The 13,601-nt window shown below is 51.7% G+C and overlaps 1 protein-coding gene across 2 annotated transcripts in view; it reads left to right on the top strand.

Moving 5' to 3' along the window:
• Window positions 1-13,601, top strand: part of RIN3 (Ras and Rab interactor 3) — a 120,751-nt gene that overhangs the window by 31,809 nt on the left and 75,341 nt on the right. For both annotated transcript variants that reach the window (XM_080808129.1, XM_080808130.1), the window contains exon 2: window positions 5,026-5,233. In XM_080808129.1, coding sequence (XP_080664255.1) covers window positions 5,026-5,233 — 208 coding nt within the window. The remainder of the gene's footprint in view (window positions 1-5,025; window positions 5,234-13,601) is intronic.

Raw genomic sequence — 13,601 nt, 5'->3', positions numbered from 1 at the left:
CTCTTTAACCTCTCTGTGCCTCCATGTTCTCATCTTTACATGGGACTATTAGATGTTGGCTAGTCATTTCCCAGGACTGTGGTGGTTTACTGAAACTTTGCAGCTTAAAGCAACAGACATTTATCTTCCCACCGTTCTGGAGGCCGAAAGTCTAACATCAAGGTGTCGGCCAAGATGGTCCTATCTGCAGGCTCTGAGGGAGAATCCATTCCATCCTCTCTCCTAGCTTCTGGTGACGGCCGTCGACCCCTGGTGCTCCTTGGCTTGAGACGTTCTAATCCAGTCTCTTCCTCTGCCGTCGTGTGGCCTTCTAGCATCTCTCCACCGCCTCTGCTTATAAGGACACCTCCCACTGGATTTAGGCCCCGTCTTCAATCCAGGATGATCTCATCCTTGACTTAGTAACATCTACAAAGATCCCCTTTTCAAATAAGGTCACATCTTTAGGTACCGGGGATTAAAATTTGGACAAGCCATTTTGGGGGACACAGTGCAACCCGGGCATACAGGTGGGAGGTCAGCCGAGTTAAGGGAGTGCGTGGAGTACTTAGAACAGACCCACATGTGGTCATGCCGTGGGCTCCTTGTTCATCACATGGGCAGGCTGCTATCCTGCTTTCCCAGGACCCCCTCCCATCACACCTCCCACGTCACCTGGGTGCCTGTGCACCTTGTACAGAGTGATGGGGCCATTCCATAATACTATCACTGGAGCCATGTCTGGGCCCTACAGGCCTGAGAGCCCGTGAGGGCAGGGACTAGGCCTCTCTGTCTTGATAGACCAGCTCAGTCTTGAAGCTGCCTGGGGTTGGGATCATGGGCGGGACCAAGATTGCCTTTTGCCCGTCCTTTCCCTCCATCCCACCTTCCGCTCAGCTTCTAGCTAAGTCTGCCCAGGGAGCCTCAGTTCCCCTCACAAGGAGGCATTACTGAACTTCCCAAGCTCTTTCCCTGGGGCTGGAGCTCTCATGAGCTGGGAAACTTCCATGGCTTCCTTCCCAACAGGCAGCATGGAGCCAGGCCTTGCCCTCCAAGCTGTCACCCTGCTCTGACCCCATACTTAGGGGGGGCCCCCTGGGCCAGCCTCTCCACCCCAGAACAGAGCTTTCCTCTCCTCACCAGTGACGGGGACACAGACACCGGTCCAGCAAGTTGGGGACGTACCAATTCACTGCTCCTTCAGGGAGCTGGTGACAAAGTCCCCCAGATAAAGCCAGTTGCTGCGTCCAGGCTGGGTCCCTGCAGTGCAGGGGGAGGGTCTCCCCGATTGTCTGACCACCCTGCGCTCAGCCCGGTGTCCAATGACACCTGGCCCAGAGTGGCGCTGTCCTCCCTACCAGCAAGCAGAAGGAAACTGGCCATGAACGATTTCTCTTTTCTGATGAGTTGCACTAAAGTTTCTGAGGCTCCTTATTTTTTGCTGACAGTCCTGTTCATTGCCCAAGTTTCCCGTGGCTGCCCTTATGAGACCTTCAGCTAGAGTTTGGCTGTTGAGAGCGAGGACATGGGTGTCCGGGTCACTTGCTCTGCCAGCAGATGCCAGTTAGAAAAGGAGCAGCTGAGGCTAGGGGAACTTTGGGCCTCGCTCCGAGTCACAGGAGCATGAGAGCGCTGAAGGGACAATGTGACGAGGGCACCTGCTCTGACCAGGCTGGAGAAGGGCCATGGGGCCAGACCCTCTGACCCCTGAGTACCTGCTGACATTGGGCCTTGGGTCACTTGAGCTGTCTGGGCGTCACTTGCTCTGCAAAGTGCCCGTACCATGATGGCGCTTGGGGCTGGGCTGTGGGGCTCCAGCAGAATGACAGAGGTAGAAATGTCCAGAGCTGACACCCTGTCAGGCCTTGTTTCACTGCTGTGATTAGTGGAACAGCCCAGCCACATCAGCTGTAATTGCTGGGGACTCTTGCTGAGCCCACATAGCACTTGAACTCTGGGTTCAGATGTTGTCTTGGGTACAAGCCAGGTGCAACACACAGACATCTACACGGTCATTCTCATCAAATGTGCTAAGTCCTAAAATCAAGGCCACAAAGTAGAAGAGTTATAATGAGGAGAATCCTAACTGGAGGACTGGGATGATAGAAAAACAATCGTTAACTTTTACTGAGTTGTACGAAGCACTCGACCCATCTCTCTCTGCCTCGCTACTAGGTAAGGGTAATTCTTACCTTTTTCAGATGCTTAAACTGAAGCCCAGAGAAGTAGCGTAACTGGCCAGAGGTCACAGTCTGGATTCGAACCCAGGACTTCTAATAAAGCAGACAGGCTTCTTCTGGATGGGTCTTAAGGGATGGGGAGAACTTTATGCCCTTCAGTGTCCTATAAAAGATTTTAAACATGCAGAAGAGTCGAAAGAATTTTGCAGTGAACACCCATCTATGGACGGGTCTTTGCGTGGACATTGACTTTCATATCTCTTGGGTAGATAGATACCCAGGAGTGAGATGGTTGGGTCATACGCAAGGTATGTGTTTAGGTTTACAAAAAAAAAAAAAAATTGTCTTTTTCCAAAGTGGTTGTACCCATTTAGAGTCTCCAGTAATGCCGGAGAGTTCTGGTTTCCTCCCACCCTTACCAGCATGTGATGTTGTCAGTCTTTTTAATTTTAGCCATTCTCGTAGTTGCATCATGGTATCTCATTGTGGCTTTAATTTGCATTCCCCTAATGACTAATGATGTCAACTAATCTTTCGCTGGCTTATTGGCCATTCAGATGTCTCCTTGGAGGTATTTTCAAATCTTTGGCCCATTTTTAGCACGAACTTGCTTGTTCTCCGTTAGATGCATGCTTTGCAAATATTTTTCCCCGCCCGTGGTTTGCCTATTCCTTTTCTTCATGAGGTGTTTTGATGGGCACAAGTTTAATTTGGTATGTTTAATTTATCCATCTTTCCTTTCATGGTTCTTGCTTTCTGGTCCAGTCCACTAAACTTTTGCCTGCCCATTGGAGATGATATTGGTAACAGGGAACCTGAAGGAATCACAGGTGGATAGAGCCGCCTGAGCCTCCGGAGTGCCAAGTGGGGAAATGCAGGTTTTGCTGAGGGGATGGAGGGCAGCCCTTTGTGGGGAGTTTATGGGCGGGGTTGGGGGGGAAGGCAGGGGCTCAGAAAGGGAGTGCCTTTAATATTAGGAGACTGGATTGGATCCTTTAGGCAGTGGGAGCCATTGAAGGTTTTAGAGCAGGAAGGGACGTGATCACAAAGGACTCATGGCATGGTCCCCATGATACTGGAGCCGGGACGGAGGTTCTCCTTGGTCATCCTGTCCAGGATGAAGGTGGGACTTCCAGGGAGCTGGGGGCAGGGAGCGGCCTTAGAGTCAACTCTGCCAGTCCTTCCAGCATCCTTATGGGGACCCCCACCCTGCCCCCTCTAACCTCCCCTTGCCCCAGCCCTCTAGCCCCAGCACCTGCCAGCCCCCAGGCTTCCTTGAGGTTTCTCTGGGTCAGGTCGCTCAAAGGCCTTTGCTCTTTCCCAAATATCTGCGTCCTTGTTACATCTCAGCACGACCTGACACACTCTAGGTCACTCATTCACCTTGTCTGTCACCTGGCTTCTCTCCTAGAGATGAGGTTTGTTGGTTTGGTTTGGTTTGGTTTGGTTTTTACTCTTGTTCTCTGCTCTAACTCAGTTCCTAGAACAACATCTGGAGCTCACAGGCCCTCGGAAAATATTCATAGTACAAGCGAATGGGAGACAGACCCCCTCCTTTCTCCCAGAGCCTGTTTGCTTGATCATGGCTTTGATTCTAAGGAGAAGATGAGGACCTTTGTCACCAAAGCCCAGGCCTAGGACCACCCAGTAAGTGGAGGAAGCTTCCGGGCTACCACCTGCCCATTGCATAGATGAGAAAACAGACTCAGAGGGAAAGGACTCACCACGGCCTCAGCCTAGATGGTGGCAGAGCGGAAATGCGAGCTCTCACTCCCAGCTTCCATGAGAGCCCTAATGTGCCCCTGGGGGAGGCCCCTGGCCAAGCAAGGAGGTTTAAAGATGATCAGGAAGCCTTTTGGTGCCAGAAGATAGTTTTGGGTTTCAAGGGTCAGAGGAAACTAACAGGCCCCAGGGTGCTTCTTTCCAGGGTAATTCCGGCCTCCAGCCTTTTCACTTCTTTCCCAGAGGAGATGCTGTGACCGGACTTCAGGGCCTGGGAAGAGGTTACATCAGCATCAGCTGGGCTGCCCTGGACTTGAACTCCAAATGTGGCTCACCGAGCCCTAGTTCCACAGCCTGTGGTCATCCATGGGGCTGCCTTACCGCCCCTCCCGGCCCCACAGTGCTTGCAGCTGCCTCGGACACTCCTGTTCGTCCTGGGCACACTTTTCAGTGTGGACCCAGAGGGGAAATGCACAAGTATCCGTGTGCACACACAGCATCCGTGAGAGGGACAGCTTCTGGGAGGGTTCGGGAGTGGGGACGTCAGGAGGGAATTTTCACCGGGACCCCACCCTTCCCTTTAGGAAAAGCTGTTCCCTCCTCAGGACTTCTGGGTCTTGCAGCCCTCAAGCCCCCTCTCCCCCACCACCCTGTTCCCCTCTTCTGTGCCTTTAATGGGCCTCATCCTGGCCTCGTCCCTCCCCAGAGCGTCCCCTTCCAGCAACCACTAGCCAGGGACACAGGCAAAAGACAGGCACCAGCCACACCTTCCTACCTGTGTAACTACCCCCTCTGTCTGATGAAGGTTTTCACCCCTGCAGGTACCCTGAGAAATTTAGTTCCTTAGAATCCCCTGTGTTTCCCTGAAGCCGGCCTGGGTTGGATTTAGCTGTTCCCGCTGCATGGTGCTCCTGTTACATTTATCCCAATCTTCTGCTTCAGCTGGTTTCCTCTGTGTCAGTCCAACCCATTTTATTATAAGCACCCCAAGGTGCAGATCATGGCTTGTCTCTTTTTTTAATTCCCCAGAGGACTGGTTCATAGATGCCTAATGAATGAGCACGGTTGAATTGACTGTCCGTCTGTTACACTCCGCTGTCGGGGCTGGCTGCAGCAGGGCCTGATCGTTTGATTCTGTTCTCAGTCCTGTTCCAGATGTTGGCAAAGGAGAGGGAGAGGAAGAGGAGGAGGAGGATGGCATGGGGCCCCGTCCACCGGTTACCCCGAAGAACTGCCTTCCCCGGCGGGGCATCAGTGTCCTGGAGAAGCTCATCAAGACATGTCCTGTGTGGCTGCAGCTGGGTCTGGGCCAGGCAGAGGCCGCCAGGATCCTGCTCCAGGAGGCCGCTGGGGTGAGTTGAGGTCTCTTTGCCTTGTGGCCAGTGGTGGGCAAGCACAGCTGCCTGTTTCTGCTTTCCTTTCTTGGGTTGGTCAGCTTTTCGACTGGGGTGTTTGTTTCCAGAACTGAGGAGCGAGAGACTGGTGGGACATCTGGTTCCTGCTTTGGAGAGCAGGTGTTCCCCCTCCAGAGAACAGGGGGCTGTGTGGCTGGCGTGGGCTGTCTGGGTACTGGGACCCCTGAGAAGCAGGACTGGCACTTGGAGAAGTCAGCCAGGCATCCAGGATGAGAGCTGGAGGCACCTGAGAAATCCTGTTTCACTCCCTTAGTTGATATAAGAGAACAGGGGCTGTGTGATGCAGGCAAAAGCTTTTCTGGAGCCAGGCTCTGTGAGCTGAGCCAAGGGGCTTAGATTTTTCTGAGGCTCACTTTTCTACCTTTGAAACGGGGCCATTCGTGAAGGTACTCTGGTCCTGTGAGCATCACAGGGGAAGACAGATAGGTAGATAGTGAAACATGAGTCAGAACCTGTCAGATGACACCCACCCCACGCATTTTATCTTATGCACCACTTCCTTTTTAAAAAACATTTAATTTGTTTAATTGTAAAAGTGATAAACATGTGTAGTCACTGTAAAAAAAAAAAAAAAAATCAAGCTGGACAGAAGAGCCTTCTCGAAGTTTTTGCCACCTGTTCTCTGTCCCCTCGCTGACTTCCCAGAAGTCTGTTTTCAGTTTTGTTTGTTATGGAAGTGAAATTCGCATCACAGAAAAGGAGCCATTTTCAAGCACGCTATGTATGTAGTCTGTTCACAGCGCTGTGTCAGCAGCATGTCTGTCTGCTTCCAACACATTTCATTGACCCGACATAAAGCCCTGGGCCTCCTCCCCACGCCCCGGCAGCCAGCTGTCCACTGGAGAAACCGTGCTTGCTCGAAGCTACCGGTCTGTCTTTGCGGGCGTTATCCGCAGGGTCCCCCAGTGATCGCAGCCAGGGTCCATGGGGCAGTCTGTCCCGGGCACTCAGGAAGGTGTGCATGTGAATCAGCACCGCGTATGCTCACAGCAGCCCTCTGACTTGGGCATGACAATCAGACCCATTTTACAGAAGAGGTAGCTGAGATGCCAAGAAGCTGCGTGACCTCCCCCAGGTGACTCAGCGAGCCAGTGCCTGAGCTAGAATTTGAACCCAGAACCCAGGCAGTCTGGCCACTCCTGGGCTATGTTGTACCTGTGCGGAATCCCTGCCTTTCAGCCGCTGGGCGCTTCTGCTGGGCTCCCCTTCAGTGCGGTAGGTCATGCTGCAAGAGTCCAGGCTCCCCTGTGGGGCTCAGTGGCTTAGTGGATTCACTCACCTTGGACTAGATAAAAATCCATCAAGTAGCAATTGTACCTAAAGATTGTAATTCCTGCAACTTACGGGGCTTCCAACAAAGTTCCAACCTCCCCTTGCCACAGAGGCCCCTCCCACAGGGAGTGGGGACCGTGGAGGCCCGACAGCCCAGCAGAATCCTGCTGAGACCAAGGCAGGGAGGTGTCTCTTCTGGGTATGGTGGCAGACGCCCCCTGCCCCCAGGCCAGGCCAGCCCCACTGCGGCACCAGGGACAGCCTGGGAGTCCGTGGATCCCTCTAGAAGGATGAGTAGGGAGGGGGCTCCAGGGGCAGGCAAGCTGATGGTCATCCTCAAGAAAACAAGATCCCTTGTTTCATCCCGTCCCATCAAAAGGTTTTCTATTTTGAGCTCACGGAGGGCTTCGGAGCAAATGAAGAAACTGTATGGAAAATAAAATCAGGGACTCCTGCCAGCAAGTGTCCCAGTCAATGTTCCCAGCGTGTCCAGTCCACCAGCGAATCACCCACTTCCCTGTGAGGTTCGGAGGGGATTGGTTCCCACCCTTCCTGGGAGGATGAGACTCAACGTAGACCCAAGTGCACGGTTTTGATGCCAAGGGATGGCCATTTTCTGGGCATGGATGGAGATGCAGATGGACAAGACACTGAGGACCCATCTTGGGAAAGGCAAGCGCCTCTCCAGGGCAGGGTGGGCCAGCCCTACGTCCAGAATGCTTTGCCTCAAGGGTCAGCCTTATCTTCAAAAAGTTGAAGATAAACCCAAATCAAAATAACAAGAGTGGTTCAACGTGAAGATTCCTTCTCAGTGCTGGGCCAGGTACTGACATTAATGGCAAGTCCTGTGTGATGTCCTCTCCTCGCATCCTTGTGATAATCCTGGGAGGCCTCTGAATCTGTTATTATCCCCAATTTACAGATAAGGAAACTGAGGCTAAGAGGAGCACCCTAGTTTGGGCTTCCCCAGAAGCAGACCCCAAGACAAGGATTTGAGTTCAAGTAGTTTATTTGGGAGGTGACCCCAGGAGGCTGGCAGGGGAAATAAGACAGGGAAGGGAGGCAGTTCATGAAAGGTGTGTGGTCCTACACGTGACCACGGGCTGCAAGGGGAGCTGGATCCTGCCGGAGCATTCTGGGAACCAGTGTGGAACACACATCTTAAAGCCATTCCACCCAAGGACTAGAAAGCTGTTACTGTCCACCGACTCCTGAGAGCCATTGGTTCAAGGCTGTGGGGTGTGAGGATTTGTGTTCCAGTACGTCCTGTCTGCCCTGAGGATGAGAAGATCTGACCATGGCCAGAAAGAGATGCCACGCTCTGGGGTGATGCAAGCGGACTTCCTGGAGGAGGCAGATGCGGAGCCAGGTCATGCAGAGTGGATGGGAGGGACTGAGATAGCAACTAGAAAGCTGCGCCAAGGCTGGGTCCTAACGTGACACCCGCATCCAGAGAGAGGCCTGCATCTGATCACGGGACTGAGAGAGTGGCCACGGTTAAGATGGAAGGAAGCTGCCCTAAAGGGGGTCAGCCAGGCCCACACCCTGCTCCCACTCACTGCCCCGCTGAGGCCTCAGGGACAGGGCCAGCCCTGAGCCAACAGAATTGAACCAGATGCACCTTCTCTTCCTTTCCCTGCTCCCTCCCTCTCTGCCCTTACCCGCCCCCACCCCCCTTCACATCTCTGTTTTTCAAGCAGATGCAAAGCCCAAAGTTCATGCTCTGGTAAGAACGTTAGCCAACTCTTACCCAGAGTTGGTCTTTGCACAATCATATCTATCCCCACCTCGATTTCTGTCAGGTGCTCCGTGCTATTAGTGCCCTCCTTTCCTCGAGGAGACCGCAGAGGCTCTGACAGGTTCACTCACTTGCCTGAGGCCATGTGACTAGCGAGGGCAGAGTCTTCGAGGTGTGACCTTCAGCTAGGGCCATTGGCCAGATAACTTCCTCCCACAGGAGGGTGGGACACTGAGACCACAATGCTCTCCTCATTTTCAAAGCTGCAGACCACTTAGTCAGTTAAGTGTCTGCCTTCGGCTCAGGTCAGGATCCCAGGTCCAGGGATCGAGTCCCACCTCGGGCTCCCTGCTCAGCAGAGAGCCTGCTTCTCCCTCTGTACCTTCCTTTACTCAGGTGCTTTATCCTTTTCTCTCTCTCTCCCCCAAGTAAATAAATAAAATCTTTTTTTTAAAAATACTTTTAAAAAAATGAAAAAAAAAAAAAAACAAAACTGCAGATACCGCAGGTGGCCCCCAGGCTTTATGAGCTCCAAGGGTCTTCAGAGATCACCTAGATACCCGCCCCTCCAGAGGTGAATGGTCTGGAGACCAGGCTTCTGGCTCCACCGGGATCTCCATGACCTTGACCATGTCCCACCCCCTCCACCCCTCCACCCCTCCAGCCCTCCCCACCTACCCTCCCAGCAGTCTGCGTCTCTGATACAGTATTGGGAACATACTGGCCCATTTTTGATTTGTGTGTATCCAGCAACAAGGCAATCAAAGAGCCACTTTTATTCATTCTACACCCAAATGGCTTTTGTTGTTGTTGTTGTTTTTAAGTTTAATTTTAGAAATTTTAGATTTACAAAAAAAGTTGCAAAGACTAGTATAGGGAGTTCCCAGAGACTCCTCCCCCAGTTTAACAGCTGCTGTTAACATCAGACACTAGTAGGATACGCTTGTCACAATTAATGAAGTAATATTGATACGTTCACATGCACTAAGGCCCCCAGCTTTGACCTAATGTCGTTTTTCCATGGCAGCCTCTCATGCAGGCCTCCGCCTTACATTGGGTCCTCGTGTCTGAGGCTCCTCTAGGCTGTGACGGTTTCTCAGACTTTCTTTGTGTTTCGATGGCCTTAACAGGTTTGAGGAATACAGGTATTTCAATGTATTTGGTAGGGAATCCCTCCGTTGGGATTCATCTGATGCTTAGACTAGGGTTATGAGTTTGCGGGCAGAAGACCCAGAAGTAGAGTGCCTTTCCTCTTCACATCGTGTCAGCAGAACCTACTATCAACGTGACTTAGCGCTCACTGTCGGCGTTGACCTGGATCACCTGGCCGAGGTGCTTGTCAGCTCTCCCCTCTGTAAAGTGATCCTTGCCCCCACCCCTTATGCTGCCCTCTTTGGAAGGAAGTCACTATGTGCAGCCCATCCTCAGGGACTGGGGAGTCCTTGACTATCTACATAAATTATTTGGAGTTCTTCTGCACAAGAGATGTGTCTCTTCTCCATTCATTTATTTATTCCATCATTTACTTGTAGCAATATGGACTCATGGGTATTGCCTTTCTGCTTTGGGTTATAATCCAATACTACTTTAATGATTTTTTTTTTAAGATTTTATTTATTTATTTATTTGACAGACAGAGATCACAAGTAGGCAGAGAGGCAGGCAGGGGAGGGGGCAGGCTCCCTGCTGAGCAGAGAGCCTGATGCGGGGCTCGATCCCAGGACCCTGAGATCATGACCCGAGCTGAAGGCAGAGGCTTAACCCACTGAGCCACCCTGGCACCCCAATGATTCTTTTGCTCAGATTGTTCCAGCTTTGGCCTGAGCTCTGTCCGTTGGTTCCCGTGTCCCTTTGACATACGGTCATCATTGTGATGAAATTCTAGAACCTAGGTGAGGTTCGGTGGGCTGAGGTCCGGAGCCGATGACCAAGAAAGAATTCTTGAGACATCTTTGGTGCAAAATGGTGGTTTATTAAAGCACGGGGACAGGACCCGTGGGCAGGAAGAGCTGCTGCCCCGAATTGTGAGGGATGGCAGGTTACGTACCCTGCGGTTGGGGGAAGGTGAGGGAAAGGGAGGTTTCAATGGAGCTTTCATATGCTAAAGGAGGCCTCCAAGGCGCGGGGATACCAGAGGCTTGATCAATGTTGTCTTTTGGCAAGCCATTAACATCAAGATAGTTGGGAGATTCCTGGTGGAATGTCACCATCCTGCTATCAAGCGTCTTTGTTAGTGAGATTTAGGTATAGGAGAAACTTAACTTCACTTACATTTCTTTCTACCCCAGCCTCCTTCAGTTTTGTTCATGGAGGGGAGGGTGACATTAAGGCTTGAGGAACTGAGTTATTTGCCTCTGGAAATTGTGCTATTGATAACGTAACTTCTTTGTTAAACCAAGGGAGACTCCTGTCTTGCGGGATTGTGATCTCAGCAAGTTAACTATTTGTTTTGGCAGTCAGGGGTACCTGAGGAATGCCACACACATCACCGAGGGGAGCGGATGGAGAGGGGGTGCAAGGTGCCAGCTTTTACTTTGTCCTCAGCCAGCCTCCCGCTCCCTCATCAATTGTGCATGTACGTGTGTGTGTTTGGTGTGTGGAGCACTTCCTTCCTTTCTGACCCTGCACGCTCCAGGATTGTTTTGTGTATTTCTTGCCCATGTCCTGGAATCAGCCATTTCTCCATGGGGCCCCGGTTTCTTTCATTAGAGAATAATATCAGAAAGCAAGATCTGGGTGTTTTGTGTGTTTATTGCAACTGGAGTCCCATTGCTTGGAGGACAAAAGATAGTTTTTAATGAAAAAAATATCTTGTGAGATTGCTTTTTGTAGTGGGGGGTTAGCTCAAGAGTTAGAATAGCCTGCATGGGGGCACCTGGGTGGCTCAGTGGGGGTCATGATCCAGGGCATTGGGCTCTCTGCTCAGCAGGGAGCCTGCTTCCCCCCTCTCTCTCTGCCTGCCTCTCTGCCTACTTGTGATCTCTCTGTGTCAAATAAATAAATAAAATATTAAAAAAAAAAAAAGAATAGCCTGTATGGTGATACGGACCAGCTGTATAGGTGGTTCAAGGCACCTTCCCTAGGTATGAGCCCAAGGAATGCCAAGTCCATTCAAGATTAGTTTGGCAAAAGCATCAGTGCAGCCTCTCTCTTGCCCCTTCCAGGTGCTGGGGCCAGGAAAGGAGCACAGTCCGCAGTTTCCGCAGGTCTCCTGTGCCGTAAGCCCCCCTCTCTCATCTTTCCAACAGCCCTGCAGAATTGGGGGGGCAGGCTTCCTATTTTGTAAGTGAGGAAAGTCAACTCTGGTAAGGAGCCTGCCCCACGTAATCGGCTGCTAAGTGCCGAAGTGTGATTTGAACCCACCAACTGACTGCCTTCAAAGGCTTAAAAAATGTCTCGGCCTCATTCCCAGAATTTTTTTTTTTTCTTTTTTTGGTTTGGACTAGAGCTCAGGCAACAGCATGTTTTAAAAACTCCAGAGGTGATTGAAAAGCTCCCCTCCGTGCCATGCTACGACTTCATTAGAAGTGATGGGAAAGGTGGGCCACATGTGTCCAGAGTGGGCCCTGGTCCCTGACCCACTGGACCACTGGCCTCTAGAGGCCCAGCAGCCCCTGAACTTCTGGCCTCTTGGAAGAACCGGCCATTTCCGAGCCTGCTCTGATGGCCATGATTGGAAAGTACCCCCCCTCCCCCAAGCAGCTGGAAAATTGTCCTAAAATAACCAAAGTGGAAAAGCAGACCGCTCTGGATTGTCTGGGCCAAAAATGGATAAAAGTAAAATCATTATGTGTATTGGACTTTGGGTTTTTGTATATTTACTTGGAGAGGAGGAGGGGCCTGCAGAAGCTGTGTAATTCTCTCCCTAAGCATACTGTGTCCCAGCTGTTACGGCAATCGGTTGGTCTTTCCAAAAACCCGCCCTGGCTAAGGGTAGACGGGGCGAGGCTCCTGCAGCCAGCTGTTCCAGCCTCGTGGACTGCAGTCACTTCCCCGGCAAACTCCGTGCCAGCCTCTCGGGATCTGGGAAAGACCCCCGGGTGCTAATCTGGGAGAGTATCTTCTAGAAGAAAGGAGTCCTGGGACCCTTCAGCCCACTGCCCTCACTAGATTGGAAAAGCCAGCTCAGAGAGGGGAAATGACTTGCCAAAGGACATGGCAAACCAGGGGCAGAGCTAGGAGGGACACCAAGTGTCCTATCTTTCAGCCCCGTGCTCTGACCTCTACCCCACGGTTGTTTGGGGGGTAGGGACAGGAGAATCCCTAAAGAAAACTGGACCCCTAGAGTGGACATGCCCCAGTCAGTTTGTACAACTGGGGAAGAGGATTCTTTTGCTTTCTGAGAGTTCCTAATGCAGGGCACTGGGGAAGCGGACAATAGAGGGGGGAAAGAGGGAGCAGAAGGAGTGGGTTGACTCAGATGTCAGCTCAGCGAGGCACCAGACTGCATTGTTCCCACAGAGGGGAGAGGCTGAGTGAGGACACTGGGGCACATCAAGGTTTGTTGGTGGCCTGGTTAATTAGGGGAGACTTTTAGGAGCAGTTGGGGAGGAGGGGAAATGACTGAACTGTTCCACTCATTATCATCCTGGATAGTCCACAGGCAAGTGTCCTGCAGGGGGACAAAAAAGGCCCCCACAGCTACACTTGTCACCTGGTCCCTCACTCCCCACCTTGAGCTCAACCATTCACTCTGTGCTGAGGCCCGAAGTCTAGGGCTGCTGATGAGGGTATTTGTCCTTGTCCTTTGTGCCTGGTGTCTCACCAGGCTTCCTTTCTGACTAATGGAGCGGTCCATGAACCCCTGAGGGTAGGAATGCTACCTTCCTGCAGGAGGGGGTTCTATGCCATTTATTCTCAGGACTGCAGGCAGGTAGAGGGGCACTGGGGAAGGGAGGCACCGCTGACCTAGGGCCTCGGTCAGCTGGGAATGCTTTCAGCTTCAAGGAACAGCAAACCGAGCCTATGGTAGCTTCAGTCGTAAAGCAGCTATTGTTCATGTAAAAGAAATCTGGAGGGTGGGGTCCAGGGTTAGTTAGCAGCTAAGTGATGTCCTTGGAACCCAGCGTCTTTCCACCTTTCTGTTCCCCATCTGCAAGGTGTTGACTTTTTGTCCTCCAGTTGTCACTTCATGGTGACAAAATGGCAGCGGCAGCTCCAGCCATCTCACCCATTCAAAGGCAGGAGGTCACAGGCAAAAGACTTTCTTCTCCAAGCCTCGGTTTTTTTGTCAGGGAACAAATTTATTTTTTATTTTTTTTTTAACAAATTTATTTTTAGATGACTTTTTGGTCA

The sequence above is a fragment of the Martes martes genome (genome assembly GCF_963455335.1).
Source record: "Martes martes genome assembly, chromosome: 7".
Taxonomy (NCBI): domain Eukaryota; kingdom Metazoa; phylum Chordata; class Mammalia; order Carnivora; family Mustelidae; genus Martes; species Martes martes.
Note: the sequence above shows the minus strand (reverse complement) of the source record. Positions and strands in the feature narration are given on the sequence as shown.